The sequence below is a fragment of the Quercus lobata genome, chromosome 2, assembly GCF_001633185.2.
Source record: "Quercus lobata isolate SW786 chromosome 2, ValleyOak3.0 Primary Assembly, whole genome shotgun sequence".
NCBI lineage: Eukaryota > Viridiplantae > Streptophyta > Magnoliopsida > Fagales > Fagaceae > Quercus > Quercus lobata.
Window position 1 is genome coordinate 17,849,936 of NC_044905.1, and position 23,737 is coordinate 17,873,672.

A 23,737-nucleotide genomic window follows, 5' to 3' on the forward strand; every position below is an offset into this window, starting at 1 on the left:
GTCCATAAAAACCCGTAATCCTCCATGGACCTCCCTTGCCTTCGCCGTGAACCACTACATCTATGTGAGAGTGTGAGCAGCTCTTGAATCTTATATCCGTCCCTTCTTGCCAAAGCAACGCTAAGCCACCACTTTTCCCATCACTCGGAACAATGATTCCTCGAGTAAAACCCAATTTGTGTTGAAAGCCCTTCATTCCGTCTGTGGTCGCTTTTGTCTCTGCCAAGAACACCACCACGAGGTTTTTGCCTTTCACCTCTTCGGTGAGTGTACAAATTGCCAGAGGAGACCCCAAGCCCCGACAATTCTAAGATAGCACACTCATTTGGCTCGACGGTGCTGCGTAGCAACCACCGCCTCATCGCCAACCATACTCTCATAACCATCTGCTTCACTCTCTTCTTTGTTCAACCCCTTTTTTTGTTTGATGCTCAGCGCGTTGGGATCAAGCTCTTGTAAAGGAACAGAGCCCTTTCTCTTTGTGTTATCTGGGCTGGTCTTGACATTTGGGCTTTGTTTATTATTTGTCCTTGCCAAACACTTCCAATGCCCACTATTGGGGCCCAAGGGTTCAGTCACCCAACCTTTTTCTTTTATAAAACTCATTGCCAATGGGTTGAGTTACCTTCGGCCCAAGCCTTTGCATCATTTTCCTTTGGGCCCATTTCCCTACAAATTTCCATCATGTTCAGCCTTTCTTCACCCATCCCTGATCCCTCCTCTGTTTTTGATTTCTCCCGATGAATGCCTCTTTTTAGGTCTGCTGTGGGTAGTGAGTCCAACAAAGAATCCTTTCTGTTTTGAGTTAAACTCACGTTCTCTTTTTCTTGTGGCAAATTGACTTTGCCCTCACCATGAAAGGTTTCACTTTCCTGGTTTGCTGCCCCAAGTCTATCTGTCTTGTCACTATGCCCCACTCCCTGGCAAAGATTCTGCTTGTTCACGTGATTCTCACCTAATTCCGGCCTGTCCCTACATCGGAGAGTTTCCATGCCGTGCATACATGGCTCCGGCCTAATCTCCGGCATGACTTCTTCACCTATTTTGACTTGTTCCCTTCCTCCCCTCCTGCTTGGCTCGCCCCTCAGCCATGCTCCATACTGCATACATCCCTCCCCTTCTCCATTCATCAGATTTGTTATTTCTAAGCAATCATTTTCCCCATGGTCTAACCTCCCACATTTGTAGCAAAAGTTTGGTAATCTCTCGTACTTGGAAAAAACTCACCTGCTCTCCCCTCCTTCAATCGTAACTCTTTTCCCTCTTACCAGATTTTTCTTTACGTCGATTTGTACCCTTGCTCGCAAGAACTTGCCTCAATGTACTCCCTTTTCAGGCACGTTGACATCCAGCACCCTCCATAGCTTTGCTTCGATCTCCATGCCCGATTCTCGAGTCATACTCTTCAGGGGGAGGTTATAAATTTGCACCCAAAACGGAGTCCATTTGATGGTAATCTCCTTAGGAACTCACTCACCTTCAAAATCTTGTAGCAGTATTAATTGCTTCTCGTAGCTCCAAGGGCACATCTCCAAGATCCTCTTTTTATCTCTGTCGTCATCAAATTCTGCCAAATACATTTCGTTTCCTATTTCGGAGACCCGTAGTCCCTTATTAGGCTTCCATAGCATTTTCAAGTGTTTTCGTAGAGCTTCTAAGCTGATGGTACGCTACGTTAAAATCTTCATGACTAGGCAGTTTTTCCCTATTTCTCTCGCCACCTTCGTGCTATCACTGCCCAGCTCTATGCCTTCTCCCTCCTCTTCTGTGAACGTTAACTTACTCCAAAGAGCCTCTAGCTCATTCGCCATTTTATTTCCCACCCACTCTATTTTTCACCGAAGAAAACAGGGGTACCTACATTGGCCTCACCACGCCTAGGAGGTCACAAGACTCTTGCAAGGAAAGGCTGTATGACCACTCACTACTACTACATGCTAGAATGCATGAGAGCACAAAATCCATCGACAAAGATGTTCGTGTGATTTACCATATTGCGTTCCTTTTATTTTATTTTACTTTTTACTTGCCAATGCTTATATATATATATATATATATATATATATATATACATATATATATTTATATAGGGTTAGGTTCAAGTTACATCTGATGTAACTTTAAGCAATGTTATAGCACTCAATATTTTTTAATTGGATGCGAATATTGACAAATCCATCGTTAGATTATATTATCTTCGTATATTATTCATGCTTACAAAACTTCGAGGTGATCAAAAATTAATAGTCATGTCATCAATCAATTGTTAAAATTCAAATTTTTATAGTTTAAAATAATGCATAAAAGATGAGTTTATAGATCAAATGGTAAACAGCATCCGATTGATATGAAAATTGGCATGCATGTTAAGAACATATAGAATATGTAATTTAACGGTTGGATTTTCAAAATATTAATTTAATAACAAGTTATTGGGTGGTATAACATTGTTTAGAGTTACACTAAGTGTAACTTGAACTCAATCCATATATATATATATATATATATAAAGATTTGTATAATTTAGTAGTATAATCTAATTTTTTTCATTAAGATAATCATATTTAAAATTTTCCTTCTCTTTCATAAAAAAAAAAAAAAAAAAATCCTTCTCATACTTTATATATATATATATATATATATATATAAAAGACTCATCATATGTGTTTTTCGAGTACAATAAAACTATTTTTATTTAGGGTTTAGTAAAATAATATTTAAAAATGAGATATAGATAGGGTCCTAATAAAATTTTACTTAACTTTTTTTTTTTAAAAAGAAAAAAGATAGTGTCTTAATTTTTAGGATCTTTGCCTAAAACTTAGGAACTTTTTTAAAAATAGTAAATTACACTTTTAATCAATTTGTTTCTTTTAATTTAAAATTATTCAACTAAAAGATAGGAGTATTTTAGAGAATTTAAGAATTGGTGTGAGGATATTTTAGTACGCAAAATGATGAAACTCAAACAAGGAATCCTGTTATTAATAGTACACAAAATAATTTTCTTTTTTATTTTTTTGTTTATTGTTATAATATTTAAAAGTAATATATAAATAAGGCGAAGCTACAATATTGGTCCCTCAAGTTTACCCTATGTGTGCAATTGGTCCCTCAAGTTTGAAGTGAGTACAATTAATCCCTCAAGTTTTAAAACTGAGTTATATTGGTTATTTTACTAATTGCCGTTAATAATGTTCTTTATGTGGCTAACAGAATAATGATTTGGCCCTTTTTTTAGTGATGTAGCTTTTTTTTTTTTTCCCCATAATGAATGAAAAAAATTTCGTTTTAATTTTAGATAATTTTATTTTTTTTTGTCACTAAGTGAGGGTTTGGATACACGTTTGCGTTTTTTTGCTTTTCTTTTTTTCCCCAGTGCGTGAACAGTAACATCACATGGATTCACTGTGCAGGAGACAAAGTGCACTGTTCACGGGTCCCACGACACTATTCACACATTAAAAAATTATTTTGCTACAATGTTTTCAGTTTCAACAAAAATAAGTTGTATTCAAACAGACCCTAAATCACGTGACTCTCACTGCATAGACAACGTAGATCGTAATATTTATCTAAATTTACAGTAACACACATAAGGCTCATCCATTCACAAATAAGTATTATCCAATATCTCAAGGTCAAATCTAAGGGCTATATTTTAGTAATACTCTGTTTTCGTTTGAGTTATTGATGGCATTAAGCTCATCTTGCTCTTATAGTATTGGGTTTGGTGGCATTTCATGTCCTAGAGTAAACCCCAGAAAAGCTTGTCACTGTCTAAGACATGGTCAATTGGGTTTAGGTTTCTTTGTTGAGCTTGAGGAATCTCGAAGACCCTCATCGCTTCGCATTTCGGCGGATTCAACGCAGAGAGCTCGGTTCGTTGCTTGGCAAAAAGAGTTTGTTACAGCTCGGCAACTCCAACGGCCTCTAGGTAATGTTAGGATGAACTTTTTGGTTTTGATTTTGAGAATTGTGAATTGGGTTTTTGGAATTTTTTTTTTTTTTTTAAATTTTGGTTTTGGGCTTCGACTGTTACTGCCGACGGCTAGGGCATGGGTCTCCACTGGCGGTGGGTCAGTGCTTGGTTTCTTCTCTCTCTCTCTCCTTTTCAGGTGGGTTTTTACAATTGGTAGAATTTTTTTTTTTTTTTTTTTAATTTGGTACTAGCTGTGAATATTGTTTCTTCTATGTAAATTTAGTTTGTATTTGTTTAATTAAAAACTTGTTACGTCATTAAAAAAAATGCTAAGTCATTTCGTTAGCCACATAAGTAACACCATTAATAGAGTTAGTAAAATGATCAATTCAACTTAGTTTTAAAATTTGAGGGTTATGCTCGCTTCAAACTTGAGGGACCAATTACGCACATAGGGTAAACTTGAGATACCAACATCGTAGTTTCACCTATAAATAACCTTTTGTGTGTGTGTGTGTGTGTTTAACAAAGAGATATGGTAACATGAAATAATGTTTAAAAATGGAATAGAGATATTGTCTTAAATTTTAGGTTGAATGGAGAAGATAAAGGAAAAAACCTAAAACTTAGGAAAAATAAAATACTCTTTTAACCAGTTTTTGTTTTTAAATTTAAAATTATTTAACTAAATGATAAAGGTATTTTAGAAAGTTTAGGAATTTGTATAAGGATATTTTAGTATGTAAAAAGTTAAAAACCAAACCAAGAATCATGTTATTAATAGTATGTATATATATATATATATATATATATCTTAAGATTACTATAATTTAGTAGTGTACTATAGTCTAGTAAGTCTTCTATTTTTTATTAAGATAATTATGTTTAAAATTTTCGTTCTTATACTATTAAATTATTTTAAAAAATCATTTTTAATCTAATAATGGTAGTAGGATTCACAAGGAAGATCCTCTTTTTTACTTACTAAAAAAAATTGATGATAATAAAAATAATAATAATAGTCACAATGTAGGTATCATTAGTGCATTAACACTCTCAAATCCCCTTTTTTTTTTCTTTTTTCTTTTTTAATTGATTTCAGGCTCTCCTCCTAATTGGTCAAAGACCTTGAAGTTGAATTGGCACCTCTCCATATACAAAGTGTTTGGGGGTCCAAGGGGAAAAATATTCGAGTTGCGGGATTAACCACATATTGTAATTATCTCCAAAAAAAAAAAAAAAAAGTTCTCCTTCTAATTGTAAAGGCAGAGGCATCACTACGTAGAATTAATGATATGTGTTTCAACATATTAAACAGCTAACTAAAGATTACAAAAGATTATAATAATAATAAATAAATAAAACTAAAGATTACAAAAGTCTTTATTCAATTCCTCAACACCAAACCCCATTTATTCTTTAGAGCGTGACCTCTCTTTTAACCCAAAATTTAAAAGAGCTGCTAACAGTGTCACATTGCATGGTAGCTGAGGTACCTATTAAACACAATTCCTGAAGTCATTTTCATCCAAAATATTTTGCAAATTAAGCTCAAATTTAGCAAGCTGTACAGACCACAAAGTCAGAATGGCTCGAGTTTCTTCCACACTTCTGTCTCACCACCTGATGTTTGGGCATTCTCTTTAAATTGTTGCATCAGTAAAATTTACCTTTTTCATGATTAAAGACAACTCTGTTATGCAGTCTCCACATGTAATCCATAATCAGGGCTGCTATTAACACAAAGGCAAAAACTGCTCAAAATTTTAGTTATTAATCAGGGAGGGTATTGCACAAGGCCACAAGAAGTTCAAGATCTTGGTTATCAACCACTGGGAAGAGGAGTTATTACTAACTTCTACCAAATCAAAACTACATAAACACCAATCATTTCAATGCTCAAACGATAGCTAATTTGCAGTGACAGAGCCACACAAGAGTAATAAAATAAACTTATATATATGTTGGATCAAGTTAGTTGGGTCAATTTCTCAAAAAAAAAAAAAAAAAAAAAAGTTAGTTGGGTCAGATAAATTGAAAAAATTATCAACTCTAACCCAATCCAAGGCTTAAAATAAAATTTCAACATTTGCCATCTTAAACAAACCCTAGTAATCCGATTGAGTTGGATTGGATTAGTAAGTTGGATGCACACAGCACACCCCTACTTTTTGTTAGGGGTGTACACATTGCAGTTCGATGTGGTTTTGAGCCATATTTAGCACCACGCCTTGTAATGCAATTAATTTTCTCAAAACCATCACTGCATCGCATTTGAATAGATTGGTCATTCTATGATGCAATGTGGTTTTTCCAAAACTCTCATTACACCACACTTTAATAGATCGATCACCATATGATTTTGTGTGGTTTGATCGGTTTTCATATATATTACAAATATATACTATATATGTAGGGATACGATTTTTACGACCCAAGGATTATGTTGGGCTCGTGTGTAAAGGGCCCGAACAATATAATTTGTAGAGAGTGGGTTTGGAAAGGCTAGACCTTGGTCGTGGGGTAACGGTTTAGTCAAGATTTTCATGGAAGCCCATTCGAGGGGGGATTTGGCCTGTATGTCTAAGCCTTACGCGGACGTAGTGTGAAGATCTATCTCCTCGGAATTAGTCCGAGGAGCGTCTCGTCCTCGCCGTCGTCCATTTTTATGAGCGCATCTTCCCCCTTTTTTCTGGTTCCCGGGAAGACCTCCTCTCTCAATGCCATAAGCTTCCCTTTTATACTAATATTTCATTCCCATCCTTCACCTACGTGTCCGTTTCTCCTTGTTTGGGGTGGTTACTCGTCTTGTCAATCCTCACATCAGAGTGGTTGGGAAAAGCTGGACAGCATAATATCGGTATGGGTTTGTCAGGCAATGGGCTCCACATTAAGGCGTTGGCAGCCTTCTCCCTTGTGCTTATCTTGTACTGAATTTGTCCTTTTCTTCAGGCCTCTCCGCAAAATGTTGGGCGCAAAGTCGTCCTCGGCCACATCCCTGGACCTTCGAGGAGCTTTCATTGCGCGTCTTTAGCAGTAAGGCTCCTCGGCCTGGGCCTGGGCCTGGGCCTGGGCTTGGGCTTCTTATACTAAGTGGGCTGGGACCTCAGATTTCGGGCCCCACAATAGCCCCTCAAAATCCTGCTGCCCGGCTTTTTAGTCGGGGAGGAGGGTTTTGGTGACGTTAGGCCCACATTATGGCTCGCTCAAATCCAATACTCCACTATTATTTGTATTTTTTCATTTACATGGGAGGCGTGTCAAGATAAGGGTCACTCCTTTATTTTTCGTTTATGCAGGGTCCTCTGACATTTCGGTACTCGAGGCGCGCCTTCACGAGGATCTTCAGATCCTACGGCTGAGGATGAAGTTGGAAATTAAGCCAAGTCTGCTTCGTCCGTAGCGTTCCTTGGAAACTTGCATGAATTAAATGCCACCGGTTTACTTCTGTGTATAAATAGGATAGGGGATCACTCCACTTGCACATGAACTCTCCTGTTCCCTTCAGAATCATATTTCTTCTGTCATACTCACGATCTCCATTTCTAGTGCCACTCTGCCTTAAAGCAAGATGTTTGAGGCGTGGATGGGGATGAAAGGTCTCCGCACGCTTCAGAGGCACCGAATTCTCAAGGTGATATGGTACGGGCAAGGATGGCACAGATTCAAGCCAGTCCCCTGTTTTGACAGGAGGAAGATGGTATTCCTCCCTCTTTTAGTCAAAATCCGAAGCAAGTTCTGGTCATGCCAGATTTTTGGTATGTCAGAAGAAGGAATTTCCGCCATCAGCGCCGTCTGCCTTGTAGCAGGCAAATTTTTGCGGAGGCTCCTCCACCTCCGGCTCTCTGCACCGTTTCTTCAAATGGTGTTAGCCTGAGGTCAGGTTCCCTGCACCTTTTCTTCAATGGTGCAGGCCCCAAGTTGGGTTCTTTGGCTGCCTGAGTTATGGGCATGTAAAAGTGTCGAGGAATAGTTTCCTTAGACAACATCTTGGAACAGCAGCCAATCTCTCCTCTGTGCTTCTCCTTCAGCTCTGTCTTTACCCTCTTGTATTTTTTCTTTCTACTTACGTAGTTAGTTGTAATGTAAGCTTGTTTCAGCTTTTCATTGTATACTGTACTATTCCTTTGTCTTAATAAAAAATGAGTTTATTTCTTTCTAAATATTTTTCTTTCCTGCAACATCTACTTTGTGCATGAATGTTAGATATAAGCTTGCCTTTGATGATACTCGGAGCAAACAAATGCCTTAATACAGATTCATACTAGTTTAAACCTACGAACACTATTAAGTATAATGATGGCAATCCTCAATAAATTAAACTCTTGGAACTAACCAGGATAATGGCCGAGCGCTGTGCGATGCATGCTGGACAAATGTCCGAGTACGATAAACTTCTGAATAATTCATCCGAGAGGGTAGCCAAACAGTGAGGGACTTCAATCGTGTTTTTGGTAACATATTGCTCTATGTTGCATTAATCCCTTTGGTACTGAGGATCCGAGGGTAGACTGGGGAATCCGTTTAGCATAGGGATTAACCCAACTGTTAACGGGGAGTTCTTCTCGGATAGATTTTAAGATTCATGTAACATAGTTTTTCTTTCAAGTACTTGGTTTCCCCATAGGCTTGAGTCCGAGGACCATACAAGGCCTTGGTTCTGTCCCAAAACTTGTAAGATTTCTTTTTTGTACTTGGTTTCCCCATAGGCTTGAGTCCGAGGACCATGCAAGGCCTTGGTTCTGTCCAAAACTTTTAAGATTTCTTTTTTGTACTTGGTTTCCCCATAGGCTTGAGTCCGAGGACCATGCAAGGCCTTGGTTTTGTCCAAAACTTTTAAGATTTCTTTTTGTACTTGGTTTCCCCATAGGCTTGAGTCCGAGGACCATGCAAGGCCTTGGTTCTGTCCAAAACTTGTAAGATTTCTTTTTTGTACTTGGTTTCCCCATAGGCTTGAGTCCGAGGACCATGCAAGGCCTTGGTTCTGTCCAAAACTTGTAAGATTTCTTTTTTGCACTTGGTTTCCTCATAGGCTTGAGTCCGAGGACCATGCAAGGCCTTGGTTCTGTCCAAAACTTTTAAGATTTCTTTTTTGTACTTGGTTTCCCCATAGGCTTAAGTCCGAGGACCATGCAAGGCCTTGGTTCTGTCCAAAACTTGTAAGATTTCTTTTTTGTACTTGGTTTCCCCATAGGCTTGAGTCCGAGGACCATGCAAGGCCTTGGTTCTGTCCAAAACTTTTAAGATTTCTTTTTTGTACTTGGTTTCCCCATAGGCTTGAGTCCGAGGACCATGCAAGGCCTTGGTTCTGTCCAAAACTTGTAAGATTTCTTTTTTGTACTTGGTTTCCCCATAGGCTTGAGTCCGAGGACCATGCAAGGCCTTGGTTCTGTCCAAAACTTTTAAGATTTCTTTTTTGTACTTGGTTTCCCCATAGGCTTGAGTCCGAGGACCATGCAAGGCCTTGGTCCAAAACTTGTAAGATTCTTTTTTGTACTTGGTTTCCCCATAAGGACCATGCAAGGCCTTGGTTCTGTCCAAAACTTGAAGATTTCTTTTTTGTACTTGGTTTCCTCATAGGCTTGAGTCTGGGGACCATGCAAGGCCTTGGTTCTGTCCAAAACTTTTAAGATTTCTTTTTTGTACTTGGTTTCCCCATAGGCTTGAGTCCGAGGACCATGCAAGGCCTTAGTTCTGTCCAAAACTTTTAAGATTTCTTTTTTGTACTTGGTTTCCCCATAGGCTTGAGTCCGAGGACCATGCAAGGCCTTGGTTCTGTCCAAACTTTTAAGATTTCTTTTTTGTACTTGTTTTCCCCATAGACTTGAGTCCGAGGACCATGCAAGGCCTTGGTTCTGTCCAAAACTTGTAAGATTTGTTTTTTGTACTTGGTTTCCCCATAGGCTTGAGTCCGAGGACCATGCAAGGCCTTGGTTCTGTCCAAAACTTTTAAGATTTCTTTTTTGTACTTGGTTTCCCCATAGGCTTGAGTCCGAGGACCATGCAAGGCCTTGGTTCTGTCCAAAACTTGTAAGATTTCTTTTTTGTACTTGGTTTCCCCATAGGCTTGAGTCCGAGGACCATGCAAGGCCTTGGTTCTGTCCCAAAACTTGTAAGATTTCTTTTTTGTACTTGGTTTCCCCATAGGCTTGAGTCCGAGGACCATGCAAGGCCTTAGTTCTGTCCAAAATTTTTAAGATTTCTTTTTTGTACTTGGTTTCCCCATAGGCTTGAGTCCGAGGACCATGCAAGGCCTTGGTTCTGTCCAAAACTTTTAAGATTTCTTTTTTGTACTTGGTTTCCCCATAGGCTTGAGTCCGTGGACCATGCAAGGCCTTGGTTCTGTCCAAAACTTGGTTTATTTTTCGATCATAAGCCCCTATACCAAGGCTGGGAGAGTTGGCTTGAGGCTGGAAGCCCCTAGAGATGCCCGCGCCCTTGGCACTGCAAGGCGTAGCCCCTAGCAGAAGTTTATGTCGGAGCAACAGCTGTGTGTTGCCGGAGACGTAGGAAACCTCACGAACCTCTGCTTGCTAGAGAATTGACTCCACCGCCACCCGCGCCAACGCGCAAGCCTTCCCACAGACGGCGCCAATTGTAGGGACACAATTTTTACGACCCAAGGATTATGTTGGGCTTGTGTGTAAAGGGCCCGAACAATATGATTTGTAGAGAGTGGGTTTGGAAAGGCTAGACCTTGGTCGTGGGGTAACGGTTTAGTCAGGATTTTCATGGAAGCCCATTCGAGGGGGGATTTGGCCTGTATGTCTAAGCCTTACGCGGACGTAGTGTGAAGATCTATCTCCTCGGAATTAGTCCGAGGAGCGTCTCGTCCTCGCCGTCGTCCATTTTTATGAGCGCATCTTCCCCCCTTTTTCTGGTTCCCGGGAAGACCTCCTCTCTCAATGCCATAAGCTTCCCTTTTATACTAATATTTCCTTCCCATCCTTCACCTACGTGTCCGTTTCTCCTTGTTTGGGGTGGTTACTCGTCTTGTTAATCCTCATATCAAAGTGGTTGGGAAAAACTGGACAGCATAATATCGGTATGGGTTTGTCAGGCGATGGGCTCCACATTAAGGCGTTGGCAGCCTTCTCCCTTGTGCTTATCTTGTACTGAATTTGTCCTTTTCTTCAGGCCTCTCCGCAAGATGTTGGGTGCAAAGTCGTCCTCGGCCACATCCCTGGACCTTCGAGGAGCTTTCATTGCGCGTCTTTAGCAGTAAGGCTCCTCGGCCTGGGCCTGGGCTTGGGCTTCTTATACTAAGTGGGCTGGGACCTCAGATTTCGGGCCCCACAATATATATTTAATATATGCTAAATATCTATTAAATATATATTAATAGGTGTGGTGCGGGGCATTATTTGTGGTTTTTTGAAACCTTAAAATAACGTGGTTCAGTTTTAACAAATAATAATGCTTTACATACTATCATGTTAGGTGTAACTTGATTCTAAAAAAAAAATGTTAGGTGTAACTTTGCTTACTTACTTGCCAATTAGTCAATTACTACACCTTTTTAATTTTTGCAAGTTAAAAGAAATGGTAATTTAGCAACAAAAAAATCACACATTTGATTTATGCTTTATTTACTATCATGTTAAATTTCATAATAAAATCTCACAATATTTTCATAATACCTTTGCTTTTAGTTGTGGTAGATCTTACTATAATTTTTTTCTCCTTTTTCATTTTGACTTATAGTGATTTTTTTAAAAATAAAAAATAAACTAACGGCTAAACATACATACATATGTTGATGTCTCAATGAGAGGAGAGCTGGATAATTTATGTTTCTCTTCTTCATGACTTCATATGGTACTTGGGAATTAATAGTCAATAGCACCCAAAGCAATGCCAAGTCATTACTATTTCCCACTTACGAAAAATGGTGCAGTGGCTTTCACTCCAATTATCATCATCAGCTTTGTCTATTGTACTACCCCCACCATTTGATTTCCATTTTTGGTTTCTTCCATATTCTCAAACAGCGTTTAATTCACGAAATGTTACATTGCATCACAATCTTAGATTCTTAGAATCTCATTACAAGAATATAATATTATGATGTTTGGTTCATTAATTGCATTCCCATCACATTTCAATAATTAAAATCAAAATTTTAATTTCAATTTTTACAATAAAAGTCCAAAAATATCAATAAAAGTACAAAAGGGCCTTATTTAGTTGTGGTAGATCTTATTATAATTTCAATTTTTTTCCCCCTTTTCATTTTGACTTGGCTCTGTTTAGTGAGCAAGTTCTAACATATATTTTCACATTTTAAACAACCTTACACATATTTCAACATATATCAAAAACATCCAAACAACATTATTCAAACTCCTCTACCAAACGGGCCCAATCTCTCAACTTGTTGTGAAAATATTATGCAATTTTATTGTATTTGTAAAAGAACTCTATACTATATTATATGCAAAGGAGTATCAATGTTTTTCTCTTTAGAGTTGTAATTTTTGTTATCATCCTCATCATCTATCGGACAATTTCGATAAAGATGGAACTGTAGTAGGAGAATCAAAGTATAAGTTCGAATAATTTATGGAGGTTTTATAATTTTTGCTCAGATAAACAATTAGATAAGATAAAGGAGATTCGAATTCGATGCCATATTTGATTTGGAGGTTATCAAAAAGTAAGTAAAATGAATAAAAGAAAAAAAAAATTAAAAGTAAAAGCAGTCCACAAAAGAGATTGTCTTTCCGAAAATATTTTTAAAATGAAAATCTAGGAACATAATAACATGGGTGACATTAACATAAGAGGATTTCTCTTTCTTCAATTGGTTTCCTAAAAATCCCGTGGGTGAGAGATTTTCATTTTAGTTATTCCCAAAAGATTAATAAAGACGTGGACCACAACGAGATTTGGTCATGAAATTCTGGGTCTGCGTTTATATGCTGCTTTTGAAGTTAGAATTTTATATTTTGAAGCTCTTGCTTTGGACATTTTGTCCATGTAAGGTCCATGAAGAGAATGGGATCAACTTATATTTGTCCATGAAAATTCCAAGTATCTTTTTTTTTTTGGGTCTTTTAAGCTTGTTACAGGAAGGTCCCCAGGGACAAACATTGGTCTAATACTCTGATTTAATTGGAAGGAAAAAGGAGTTGAGCATAATAAAGCATTTTCTTTCTTATGAGGTTAAAAAATTTTATTTTGTAAAAATCAGATTTTCATTTTCCCACAGTTTTCTTTTTTTCTTTTTCTTATTATTATTATTATTATTATTATTATTATTATTATTATTATATAAATTTAGAATTTGTTGTAAAATTAAAGTAAATGGTTAACAATAACAAGGAGAATAGAAAATATAGGTGAAATAGTAGACTGAACTTATGAATCAAGTGGTCATCCATAACTTAAATGATATTATGAATGCAATTGTGTTTTTGTTGGAAACTAATATCACTGTTTATTTTGATGGAAAATCTTCAGTAACTATAATTTTCTACTTTTCTGCTTTTTTCTATGCTTGGTAGCATTAAAAAAAAAAAATGTTAAAAGAAAACTATTTTTGGTCAACGGAAAATCTTATATTAAAAATATAAATTATTTTTTAAAAATTATTTTCCACTAATTTTTTTTTAAAAACAACTCTATTTAATGTCATGCTAAATAAAGAAAGTTTTAAGAGGCAATATGAAAACTATGAAAAACAGTTCTATCTCATTTTTAGGGACTTCACCAAACATAGCAAAATGAAAGAGTTTTTCAAAAATTACTACGTAAACATTGAAAAATAAAATAGTTTTTTTAAAATTACTTTTTAAAAATTGACTAATTTTTTTTTAGAAAATATTAATGTTAAAACAAATAGAGCTGTATAAGCAGAGGAAAACTTAGAGGCAAAGACTAAGCACTTTACTGGCTATCACCTACAGAACTAAAGGCCAAAAATTAAAAGCTTATTGCGGCCTTTAGAGTTGACTGCAGCTTTTAGAGACTATGCCCAAGTCAATCATTTAATGCAGAATTTACTCTTTTTCTTTTCTTTTTTTTTGGTAATTCACTAAAAATTGAACCCACAAATTCCATTGTTGCAAGTTGTTTGTCAAACATAATTTCTTGATGTCTACTAGTCCAACTTGTAGAGCAAGTTAGGCCTACAGATTGAGGAAGATAATGTGTCTTTAGGCCCCATCTGGCTGGATAAAAGGGTTGGCAATCTCATCTGTGCCGTCTGTTGGGGACACAAGCATTACAGCGGTTCCCCTGCAAACCTGCAACACAATAAATCACCATCAAAATTTTTTTACCTCCAACAAGAAAACAAAGTTGAAAGAGTAAGAATCATGGAAGATTGTTTAAAGTTTCTTTTTTTTTTTTTTTTCTGTTTGATAAGTAAATAAGAAACTTTATTGAACAAGAAAAGTCACTTCCAGTACACTAAAGATTTTGCTAGTGTATCTTTCTTTCTCAATATATATTCAGGGAAATAATGGCTGAAATTATTTCCTTTCTCCACCTTTGATATGTTTAAATTAAATGCTCCAACATTGTTTTGAGTAACCAGTCACTGAATCCAGCCTTTTATTTTTCATTATATAAAGCAGTATTGAATAAAGAACTGCTACAGTGAACGTTTCTCTTTCCTAATGACTCAGAATCCATATCATTGTTACCAACATTTTCTTTTTGGTAAAAGCGAATTGAGAAGCTAGTAATATTGACAACAATAGGCCAGTGATCAAATAATTCACAAGAACACACAAGAATCTTGGAAAATATTGAAGTACATTATTAAAACAGGTCCTACAGAATGATACCACTTTAAAGAGATTCACAACAATTCAAAGATGTCTTGTCTTGCTCCAAGTCATGCCATTGGCAGCTTATTATTACATTCTTGAGAATTGTGCCGAAAACTAAGTAACTTGCCGTCAGTAGGCTTTCACAAGAAAAGTGGCTTCAAGCAGTATTAGAAAAAAAAAAAATCATTGAGCATCATGTTTGGATCCTATAATTCAAGCTCTATGATGACATCTTTTTTGCAACTACCTTAAAGTAAAAAATTTGACCATGATTAAAGTAAAAAATTTGACCATGACAGTGATGAGGTTGATCTAATGGTCTTTTGGGCAGTTAAAATCTCACTGTCATTTTACCAATTCAAACTTGTGAGAATAAAGTAAAAGGGCAAGTATTTTTCATATTAAATGGTCTAGCAAATTCTAAAGACGATAATTTTCATCATAAATAAGTTAGATAGCATGCCAATGTGTCTTGTAACGGTAAGATCCAACCTTTGGGTTACATGCTGACATTCTAGATGTTTATATTCATGAACAATTAAATTAAATGCATATATACTGGAAGAGAACATACTATTAGGCCCAGGCGCCTGGTCTGATCAGTAGTCTTCAGTGGATCATCAGGATCTGCAGAACACAGGCAAATATTCCAAGTTAATTTGTCTAGAAATTTCAAGAAGTTGTATAAATACAGTATCACTACCAAGTTTCCTGGTAAAAGATAAGGCAAATATAGGTGATAGAAATCTGAATCCAAGAAAACAATACTACATGCAACAAAAGAAGCCCAGAAATGGATTCAAGAAAATACACATCCAATGTGGGTAGCCTATCAGGCTTATTAGCCCTCTTATTGACTACTTGACATTGCTTACCATATAACACTATTCAAATTAGAACAGATTGCTATCATATTTCAACAGGTGCGGGTTAGCACAAACCTACCGGAGGATACTAGCTAAAAGTGGGTGCCTACATGCATAGGAACTAAGTAATGATAACTATTACAATCCTTTGCTATATTAAAATTTCTTCATATAGCTGCCATTAACTGGCACATAGGCCTTCTAGATGGCTGTTATCTAGGAGAACCTACAAATATTGTTAAATTTCCAAATCATTCAAGTGTCAGATACATGTGAGTTTTACATCTTCTAATAAAGATAACCATCAAACTGTTTAAATGCAACTTTACTTTTTAGAAGATAACAATTTGAAAGCATGTCGCGTGGCATGTTGCAACTTTAATTATCTAATCATTTGGGGCCAAATTGATCTAATGAAAGCAAGGCCAAAAACTCAATCTCCCTTTTTATTTAATGGTAGTCCATCTGAACCACAAGGCATTGACATTTAAAATAGTTAAGCTTGAGTGCCCAAATACCCAAAAAAGACAGGATAGAACATGAAGTCTCACCATGGTGTCTCAACACTTGAATCAATGGGATTTGTGAAATGTCACAATTAAGCAAAGAAGCCCATCTTTTAATTGGATTCCACTAAATGTTAGCCTTCTAAATAAAAACTACAGAACACTAAAGGATAGGCCAAAGATCATGTTCCTTTGTTTTGATTGGCACACTATAGCCTTTTTTTCCCCTTCAGTATGCCTTATATATAAATAGGACAATCCATGATGGGGAAGTGCTGCACTAACATTGATAGGGCATCATCTATTTTTTGCATGCTTTAGTTTTCCAATATTATCTGGAAGAGGAAATTACATTGAAAACTAAACATAATGCTTCTTTTCTTTTCCCTTTTTAAAAAAGACTTACTTTAAAGGAGAGGAGAATAGTTGAGAACCACTTTTCTTTTCTTTTTCTTTTTCTTTTTTTCAAAAGACTTACTTTTTTGGTTTTTATGCATTAATGTTATCCACCACTCAGTCAAATATAAGCAAAATAATTAAACCCATGGCTCCAGTAATTCTTGCAAATCTTTGCTTGACCAAAATATGTAAAAAAGGGTGACACCCCATCCATCCTGACAGATTGTGTCCTATCATGGTTTATCCTTATAAAACAAACTTTAATTTTTTTTTCATTAGAAAATTACATATGAACTCAGCAGGCCTTGAACTCATGACCTCACTCTCCACCTTACTCTTACAAGGGGAAGAGGTGTCATTAGAGGTGTCATTTCAGGAAACAGTGAACTTTTCTTTAAGAACTCTGCCAGTCACTTAAACTCTTATGGCGTGTACCTGAACTTCACTCTCCACATTTTTATCACCTATCACTGTTCTAGTTGACTCTACAATTTACTCAATAAACCGATTAAGAAGTAAGTGCTGAAATAATCTCCATATGACAATAGCCCACATAACAAATGGCCATGTAACTCAACAGGGATTGTAGTTAAAGTGACCAAATTACCATAACAAATGGCTCATGTAAATAGACCAACGTGTATTACCATGTTTACTAAAAACTGTATTTGGCAAAGTATCAGAAGTACAAACAGCAACAGAGAGAGCATACATACATAATAAACTAATTAGTCTAATGTTATTTTGTTGCTATTAACTAATTTGGGAAGAAAAGGAACATGAAAGTTGCCAACTGTGAGTTCATCACAGTTTTCATTTCTGATGTATTCTCTCAACAATCAGATGCAAATTGTAACCACATATACCAATTTGAGCCCCATCTTGTGCACTTATCACATGAAGCTTAAATCTTACAATTACATTAAAAATGTTTTGCTAGATTTTTAAAATTTTCTTCTAAAAAAAAAGGTTTTTACATTTAAGCAGGGGGAGGGGGATTTGAACCTAGATGTCTCCGTTGGAAACACTAGGCAATGCCATTGAGTTACAAGGCTCTTAGCTAGAAAAGTGCTTACAATGGAATTCAGTTCCTTCTTACGCTGGAAAGAAGCCACCCACAAATTTGGCTGATGCTCCATCCAGCACAGGAAGGAACAGGTGGGAAATCGCATGCCACCAAGTCTCAAGCAAGTCCCAACATGTGCTGTGTGAAGTGCAACATGGTGAACCAACATCCAATGTGATGTTAGATCTTGATTTTTTCTTTTGTAATTCCTTCTCTTGGAGAGAGACAATTGGTATCTGAAACTTATGGACTCACATGGTGCACAATGGACCATTGATGTGGTAACAATGATATTAAAGAATAGTTCCAGTATCATATCTGATGCAAGATTATTTAGAATTCAGTACCATATTAATAATCATCTTTTCTGCTTTATTTATAAGGATTTCAACAAATAAATAGGGCTCGGTAGAAGAGAGTTGTGGGAATAAAGTTTAGGATTTCCGCAAGCTTAGTTGGATAAAAGAAGGATGATTTTTATTTATTTTTGAAGTAATAGATTTCATTAAAACAACCCTAGTACATGGGATTTATTGACGCAGGATGGAAGCCTTGATGGGCTTTGATACCAATTTTGATGTAGGATCCTTAGGAATTCAGCACTAAATTAGATTTCTTGATGAGATCTTAAAGGGTACTTGAATAAGGATTGATATTTAAGGGTTTAGGTAAAAAAAAGATTGAATCTTGAATATATTGATGGCAATTTGGTGTTAAAACAGTGAATAAAACAAGAAATAATGAAAGGTAAATTCTCTATGGAATCACACTTAGGTAGGAGAAGTAAGTCACACCCTCAAAGCTCAAATAAGCTGCCGGAATTTTATTAAAACAATCTCACTATGAATATTTTTTTATACCTCATTATGAATATTTTTGGGAATAATAAGCCTTTATGTAGGCTCTTGATAAATACTTTCTTAGAATGACTATTCCTCTAAATAACCTATTTAGAATGACTAAGATTACTATTAACAAACAAAAAGGACTTAAGAACTTCTAAACCAAATAGGAAAAGTACTCAAAAGATAGAATAAGGCAAAGGATAGCCCAATCCAGATTTCTAGAAATTACCAAATTTCCCTTATTTCTAGCAAAACTTAATTAAAACTGATCCAGCAGCAAACAAACAAAAACAAACAATAAAATATGACTCAATTCAACTTTAGAAAGACTAAGAAAGGTACCAAAAGAGCTCTCCATCATCCAAAATATCCCGAATTAACTCTTGAGCACTAGAACCAAATTTCCCTCACCTCTTATAAATCTTTAAAGGAGGTTTCACTTACGTTCCCAATCATTTATACAAGAGGAAGCCCCAAAGAAAGAATAAAAGAAGGAATTTTCTAGAAAGGAAAAAAAAATGGTTTCCATCAAAGCATGAGATGTAAACCATACTTGCATATAATATGTTGACATCATGGTTGGAATCAAAGGGTATTCCCTTGAAACAAGGGGCAGTAATTAAGAGGTACATTATCTTGAACGGGTTTTAATCACATTAATAAAATCTGTACGCCTAAACAAATATGGGTGAAATCATGTTTAAATCATTTTATTTGATAAAAGACCACAATCTCTTTCATTAAACATTACATTATAAATAGAAAATAAGCTACTAAGCTGGTCCACAAGGAGTTTCCTTATGCCTAACCTCAAAGCATGAAGCTGAGAGTTCTAAAAGCCTTCAATAAATTTGTCATCAATTCAAGAGGTGTGAAAGTTTTCACTATGAAGCAGCATGGTACTTTATGTAAATGGCTAGCAAACACAGGCATATCTCTTCCCATGTTTCTCTTACCCACGGTAACCCACCCTACCTTTTGTTTTATTATTAAACACACACACACAAAGAAAGAAAGAAAGCCCTCATGTGTGAAGTAAGGCACTTTGCTGCCTTCGGTAACATGTTAGAACAACTGTGTTACTTTAAACTATACTCAACTTTCCACAACAATTTTAAACATAGAAATGTACCCAAATAAAATTTGAACCAAAATAAAAATCAAGTGTCATCCAAACAACCATCTGAGATAGGCTCATAGGCATGACTATGTTTTGGGATTTTGCTAATATTAGGGGACAAGACCTTGGTTGGACAGACCTTTTGATGAGGAAGAAGTTTTTGGAGTGGTCCATGATTTCAATGGTGATAAAGCGCTAGGTCCGGATGGTTTTACAATGGCATTTTTCCAGTCCTGTTGGAGCTTGGTGAAAACAGATATTATGAATATGTTTCATATTTTTCATGCCCACGCTGTGTTTGAAAAGAGCCTCAATGCTACTTTTCTTGCTCTCATTCCTAAGAAAAGTGATGCTGTGGATGTCAAAGACTTTCGGCCTATTAGTTTGGTGAGAGGGTTGTACAAGATTATTGCTAAGGTGTTAGCTAATCAAATGCGTAGGATGGTTCACGGCCTTATTTCTTAATCTTAGAATGCCTTTGTGAAAGGTAGACAGATTTTAGATTCTATCCTTATAGCTTCTAAGTGTTTAGATAGTCGATTGAAGGCAAGGGTTCCGGGGGTGCTATGTAAACTGGATATTAAGAAAGCATATGATCATGTGAATTGGGAGTTTCTCATGTTTCTGTTACAGCAGTGTGGCTTTTCCGAAAAGTAGAGAAGGTGGATCAGGTGTTGTATATCAACTGTTAAATTCTCCATTTTGATCAATGGTAGCCCTTCTGACTTTTTTGAGAGTTCTAGAGGACTTCAGCAAGGTGACCCTTTATCCCCTTTTCTCTTTGATATTGTCATGGAGGCCTTGAGCTGTATGTTGGTTGCAGCTACTGCAGCAGGGCAGCTTTTGGGCTTCACAGTGGGGAATGTGACTAGTTCCTTGATGACGGTGTCTCATCTTTTGTTCACGGATGATACACTTGTTTTCTGTGATGCTGATAGCAATCATATAACAGCTTTGCGTGGGATTCTCTCTAGATTTGAGGAGATGTCAAGGCTAAAAATTAATTTAGGAAAGTCTGAATTGGTTCCAGTTGGGGTTGTGCCTAATATTCATGAGCTAGTTGAGATTTTGGGCTGTAAGGAGTCTGCTCTTCCGCTGAAATATTTAGGTCTTCCGTTGGGTGCTTCTTTTAAAGATAAGACGATTTGGAATCCTATTTTAGAGAAGATGGAGCGAAGGTTAGCTGGTTGGATGAGGTTGTATTTATCTAAGGGGAGTAAGGTTACCCTTATTAAGAGTACTCTCTCTAACCTACCTACGTATTTCCTTTCTCTTTTCCCTATCCTAGGCAAGGTGGCCAAGAGGATGGAGAAATTACAAAGGGATTTCCTTTGGACTGGTATGGGGGACGAGCATAAAATTCACTTAGTAAATTGGTCTAAGATATGTAGGCCAGTGAAGAACGGAGGGTTAGGCATTAGGTGTTTGAGAAGGTTTAATTATGCCTTATTAGCCAAATGGTTGTGGCGTTATGGTTTGGAGAATGATGCCCTTTGGAGAAGGGTCATTGGGGCGAAGTATGGGAATGAGTGGGGTGGTTGGTGCACAAAATCTGTGTCTGGGGCTTATGGTGTTTGTTTGTGGAAGCTCATTCGGTGTGGCTGGTGGAATTTTTCCAAGTTCATTCAATATGAAGGGGGTGATGGAACTCGTGTGAAGTTTTGGGATGATGTGTGGTGTAGGGATTGTCCTCTTAAGGAGGCATTTCTAGATTTATATAATATTAGCAGGACAAGGGATGTTTTGGTCTCTGAGGTTATGTGCTTTACAAATGGGAGAGTTTCTTGGGACATTCAATTTCGTCGTTTAGTGAATGATCAAGAGTCACAATCTCAGGATTCGTTTATGGTTTTGATCTATTCCACAAAGGTGTGGGGTGTTGGTTCTGACAATCTTTGTTGGAAGCCAGCCAGTAGTCGAGGTTTCAAGGTGAGTGGGTATTATCGTTCTATTTCCCCTTCTACTGGCATTTGTTTCCCTTGGAAAATGGCGTGGCAATCGAAGGTTCCTCCTCGGGTAGCTTTTTTCTCTTGGACTGCGGCTTTAGGCAAGATTCTAACTATAAACAACCTTTGGAAGAGGCATTTTGATGTCCTTGAGTGGTGTTTTATGTGCAAAAGGTGTGGGGAATCTGTAGATCATCTCCTCCTTCACTGTCCTATAGCTTATGAGATGTGGAGTATGATCTTTTGCTTGTTTGGGATTTGTTGGGTGATGCCTCAAAGGGTAGTGGGCTTGTTGGATTGTTGGACATGCAATTTCAGGCGTCATCGTAATATAGTTATTTGGAGGCTTGTGCCGCACTGTTTGATGTGGTGTATCTGGTGGGAACGGAATTCTAGAAGCTTTGAGGGTCATGAACAGTCCATTATTTAGTTTAAGTCTTTCTTCTTTTTTACTCTTCTCGAATGGTGTCTTGTTTTACCATCTTTTCTTGTATGTCCCTTCTTGTTTTGCTAGATCATTGTAAGTTGGTTTCTTGATATTTTTGCCTTGTACATTTCCTATGTACTGGGCTGTGTTTTTAATAAAATTTTTATGTTACTTATAAAAAAAAAGGGGGACAAAGTGCCACAACTTGAAAGTTGAAACTTTGGGGTTCTTGCAGCAAAAGCAAATTCCAAAATAAAAATGAATCTTTTAAGAGCACCATGAGGTTCTTCCAGAGATAAATATTAAACATTGAAAATAAGTGTGCATAGAATAGTTTATGAAAGAAAAAATATATATAAAACTGGCAACAATCAGCACGGAAACTGTGATGAGTTTAGCGTCCTAAAGAATGATCATAATAGGATTACATGAAGAGTTAATAGAAACAATTACTGATAGTTGAACTGATGCCTCAAAATCACACAGCAATTACTCTCACTCAAACACATACACACATGCACACACACACATGAATGCACGCAGACACACAGTCATAAACAATTGCCAGTAACTCATGAAGTAATGACCTCTCAAAAATTCTATGGCTTCATCCAAAACAAGGTTTAGTAACTGATTAAATCCGACCATAACTATTTAATTAGTTTCAACAGATGCATCAAAACCATACACACGTACAGAGGGACTCATAAGAAATTGTCAGAAATCCATGAAGTAACTACCTCTCAAAAACTCTACCGCTTCATCCAAAACAAGGTTTAGCAACTGATCATATCCTTTTAGAGTCCCTGTCACTGCAAGCCGAAACAAAATAAGTTATGTATTCATATTAGATCAGTAATGACAACATAATGGTTGTTTGATACAAATGATCCCCCCTACAGAACTAGGAATCTAGGATTGATAAGGTCAATGATAGTCAGCATGGTGGCTCTTTCCGCCTTCTAGTGTTCCTAGCATACCCAGATAATACAAGATTTACACAACCATCCATAGATGCAACTTCTGTAATTAAAATCACCCCTCTAGTTTCTTGCTCTCAGAAGCAAAAATTTTCTAAATATTGAAGTTCTCAAAGCAATAAACATACTTTCATTTCGTTATGAAACAAAGTCATTTGGGTAACTTCGCCATCAAACATTTTCACATTGAATGCCTATTGTAAACCACATCACCATAAACTCTTTCATTTGACATTCAGCATTAATTTATTTTATTCAGTTGCCCAAGCAATACGTGTCGTGGGTTCAAGTCTAGGAATCAGCCAAAGCTCATAGGCATATATGATATTCAAATTTGAAATTACACTACCAATTACCTACCTTGTCTACCACCAGTGAGCTTGACTTGGACACCTTTGTCCACAAACTTTGCCAGGTCCAAAACGGTTTCTTTCCTGCTTCCAGACTGAAACAACAACAGTGTACACAATCAATTATATATACATACAGTCATACATTTATATACAATTCCAACAAATCTAAAATTGAAACGCACAAAATAATGGATGAAGGACTTACCATATCTTAATTGGGTTTTCTCAACCAACTCTACTCTTTTAGATTTCACTGAGAGTCAGTCAGCAAACAGCAACAACAACTATTTTCTAACAACCTTAACAAAAGAAAACACACCCAAGTGAATCAATTTTACACACGTGAGAGGTAACAAGTAAATCAATAAACTATAACTAACTGGGTCATCTATAAAAGAAAATTATTATACCTTCAGGGAATGAAGATTTGTAAAGCAAAGAGAGAGTGCCCTAGATTGACAGTATCAATTTATCTGAAAATATATAAAACTGCGTGTCGCTCCCCATATAGAGAATACAAAAAATTGTA

At 36.7% G+C, this 23,737-nt stretch overlaps 1 protein-coding gene across 1 annotated transcript; it reads right to left on the reverse strand.

Moving 5' to 3' along the window:
• Positions 1 to 13,788: 13,788 nt before the first annotated feature.
• Positions 13,789 to 23,727, reverse strand: LOC115974791 (sm-like protein LSM7). Its single transcript, XM_031095309.1, has 6 exons — positions 23,619 to 23,727; positions 23,414 to 23,507; positions 23,216 to 23,300; positions 22,616 to 22,687; positions 15,275 to 15,327; positions 13,789 to 14,169 (listed from the first exon to the last, which is right to left on the reverse strand). The coding sequence occupies exons 2-6, from the start codon at positions 23,414 to 23,416 to the stop codon at positions 14,080 to 14,082; spliced, it is 303 nt and encodes a 100-aa protein (XP_030951169.1). The 5' UTR covers positions 23,417 to 23,507; positions 23,619 to 23,727; the 3' UTR covers positions 13,789 to 14,079.
• Between the last annotated feature and the right edge of the window lie 10 nt (positions 23,728 to 23,737).

Bases quoted from the DNA above. Each gene is read 5' to 3' on its own strand.
- LOC115974791 (XM_031095309.1), bottom strand. The intron at 15,328-22,615 runs GTAGTTACTTCA...TGTGTTCTGCAG, and splicing joins AGCGGTAGAGTTTTTGAGAG to ATCCTGATGATCCACTGAAG. The intron at 14,170-15,274 runs GTATGTTCTCTT...ATTGTGTTGCAG, and splicing joins CCAGGCGCCTGGGCCTAATA to GTTTGCAGGGGAACCGCTGT.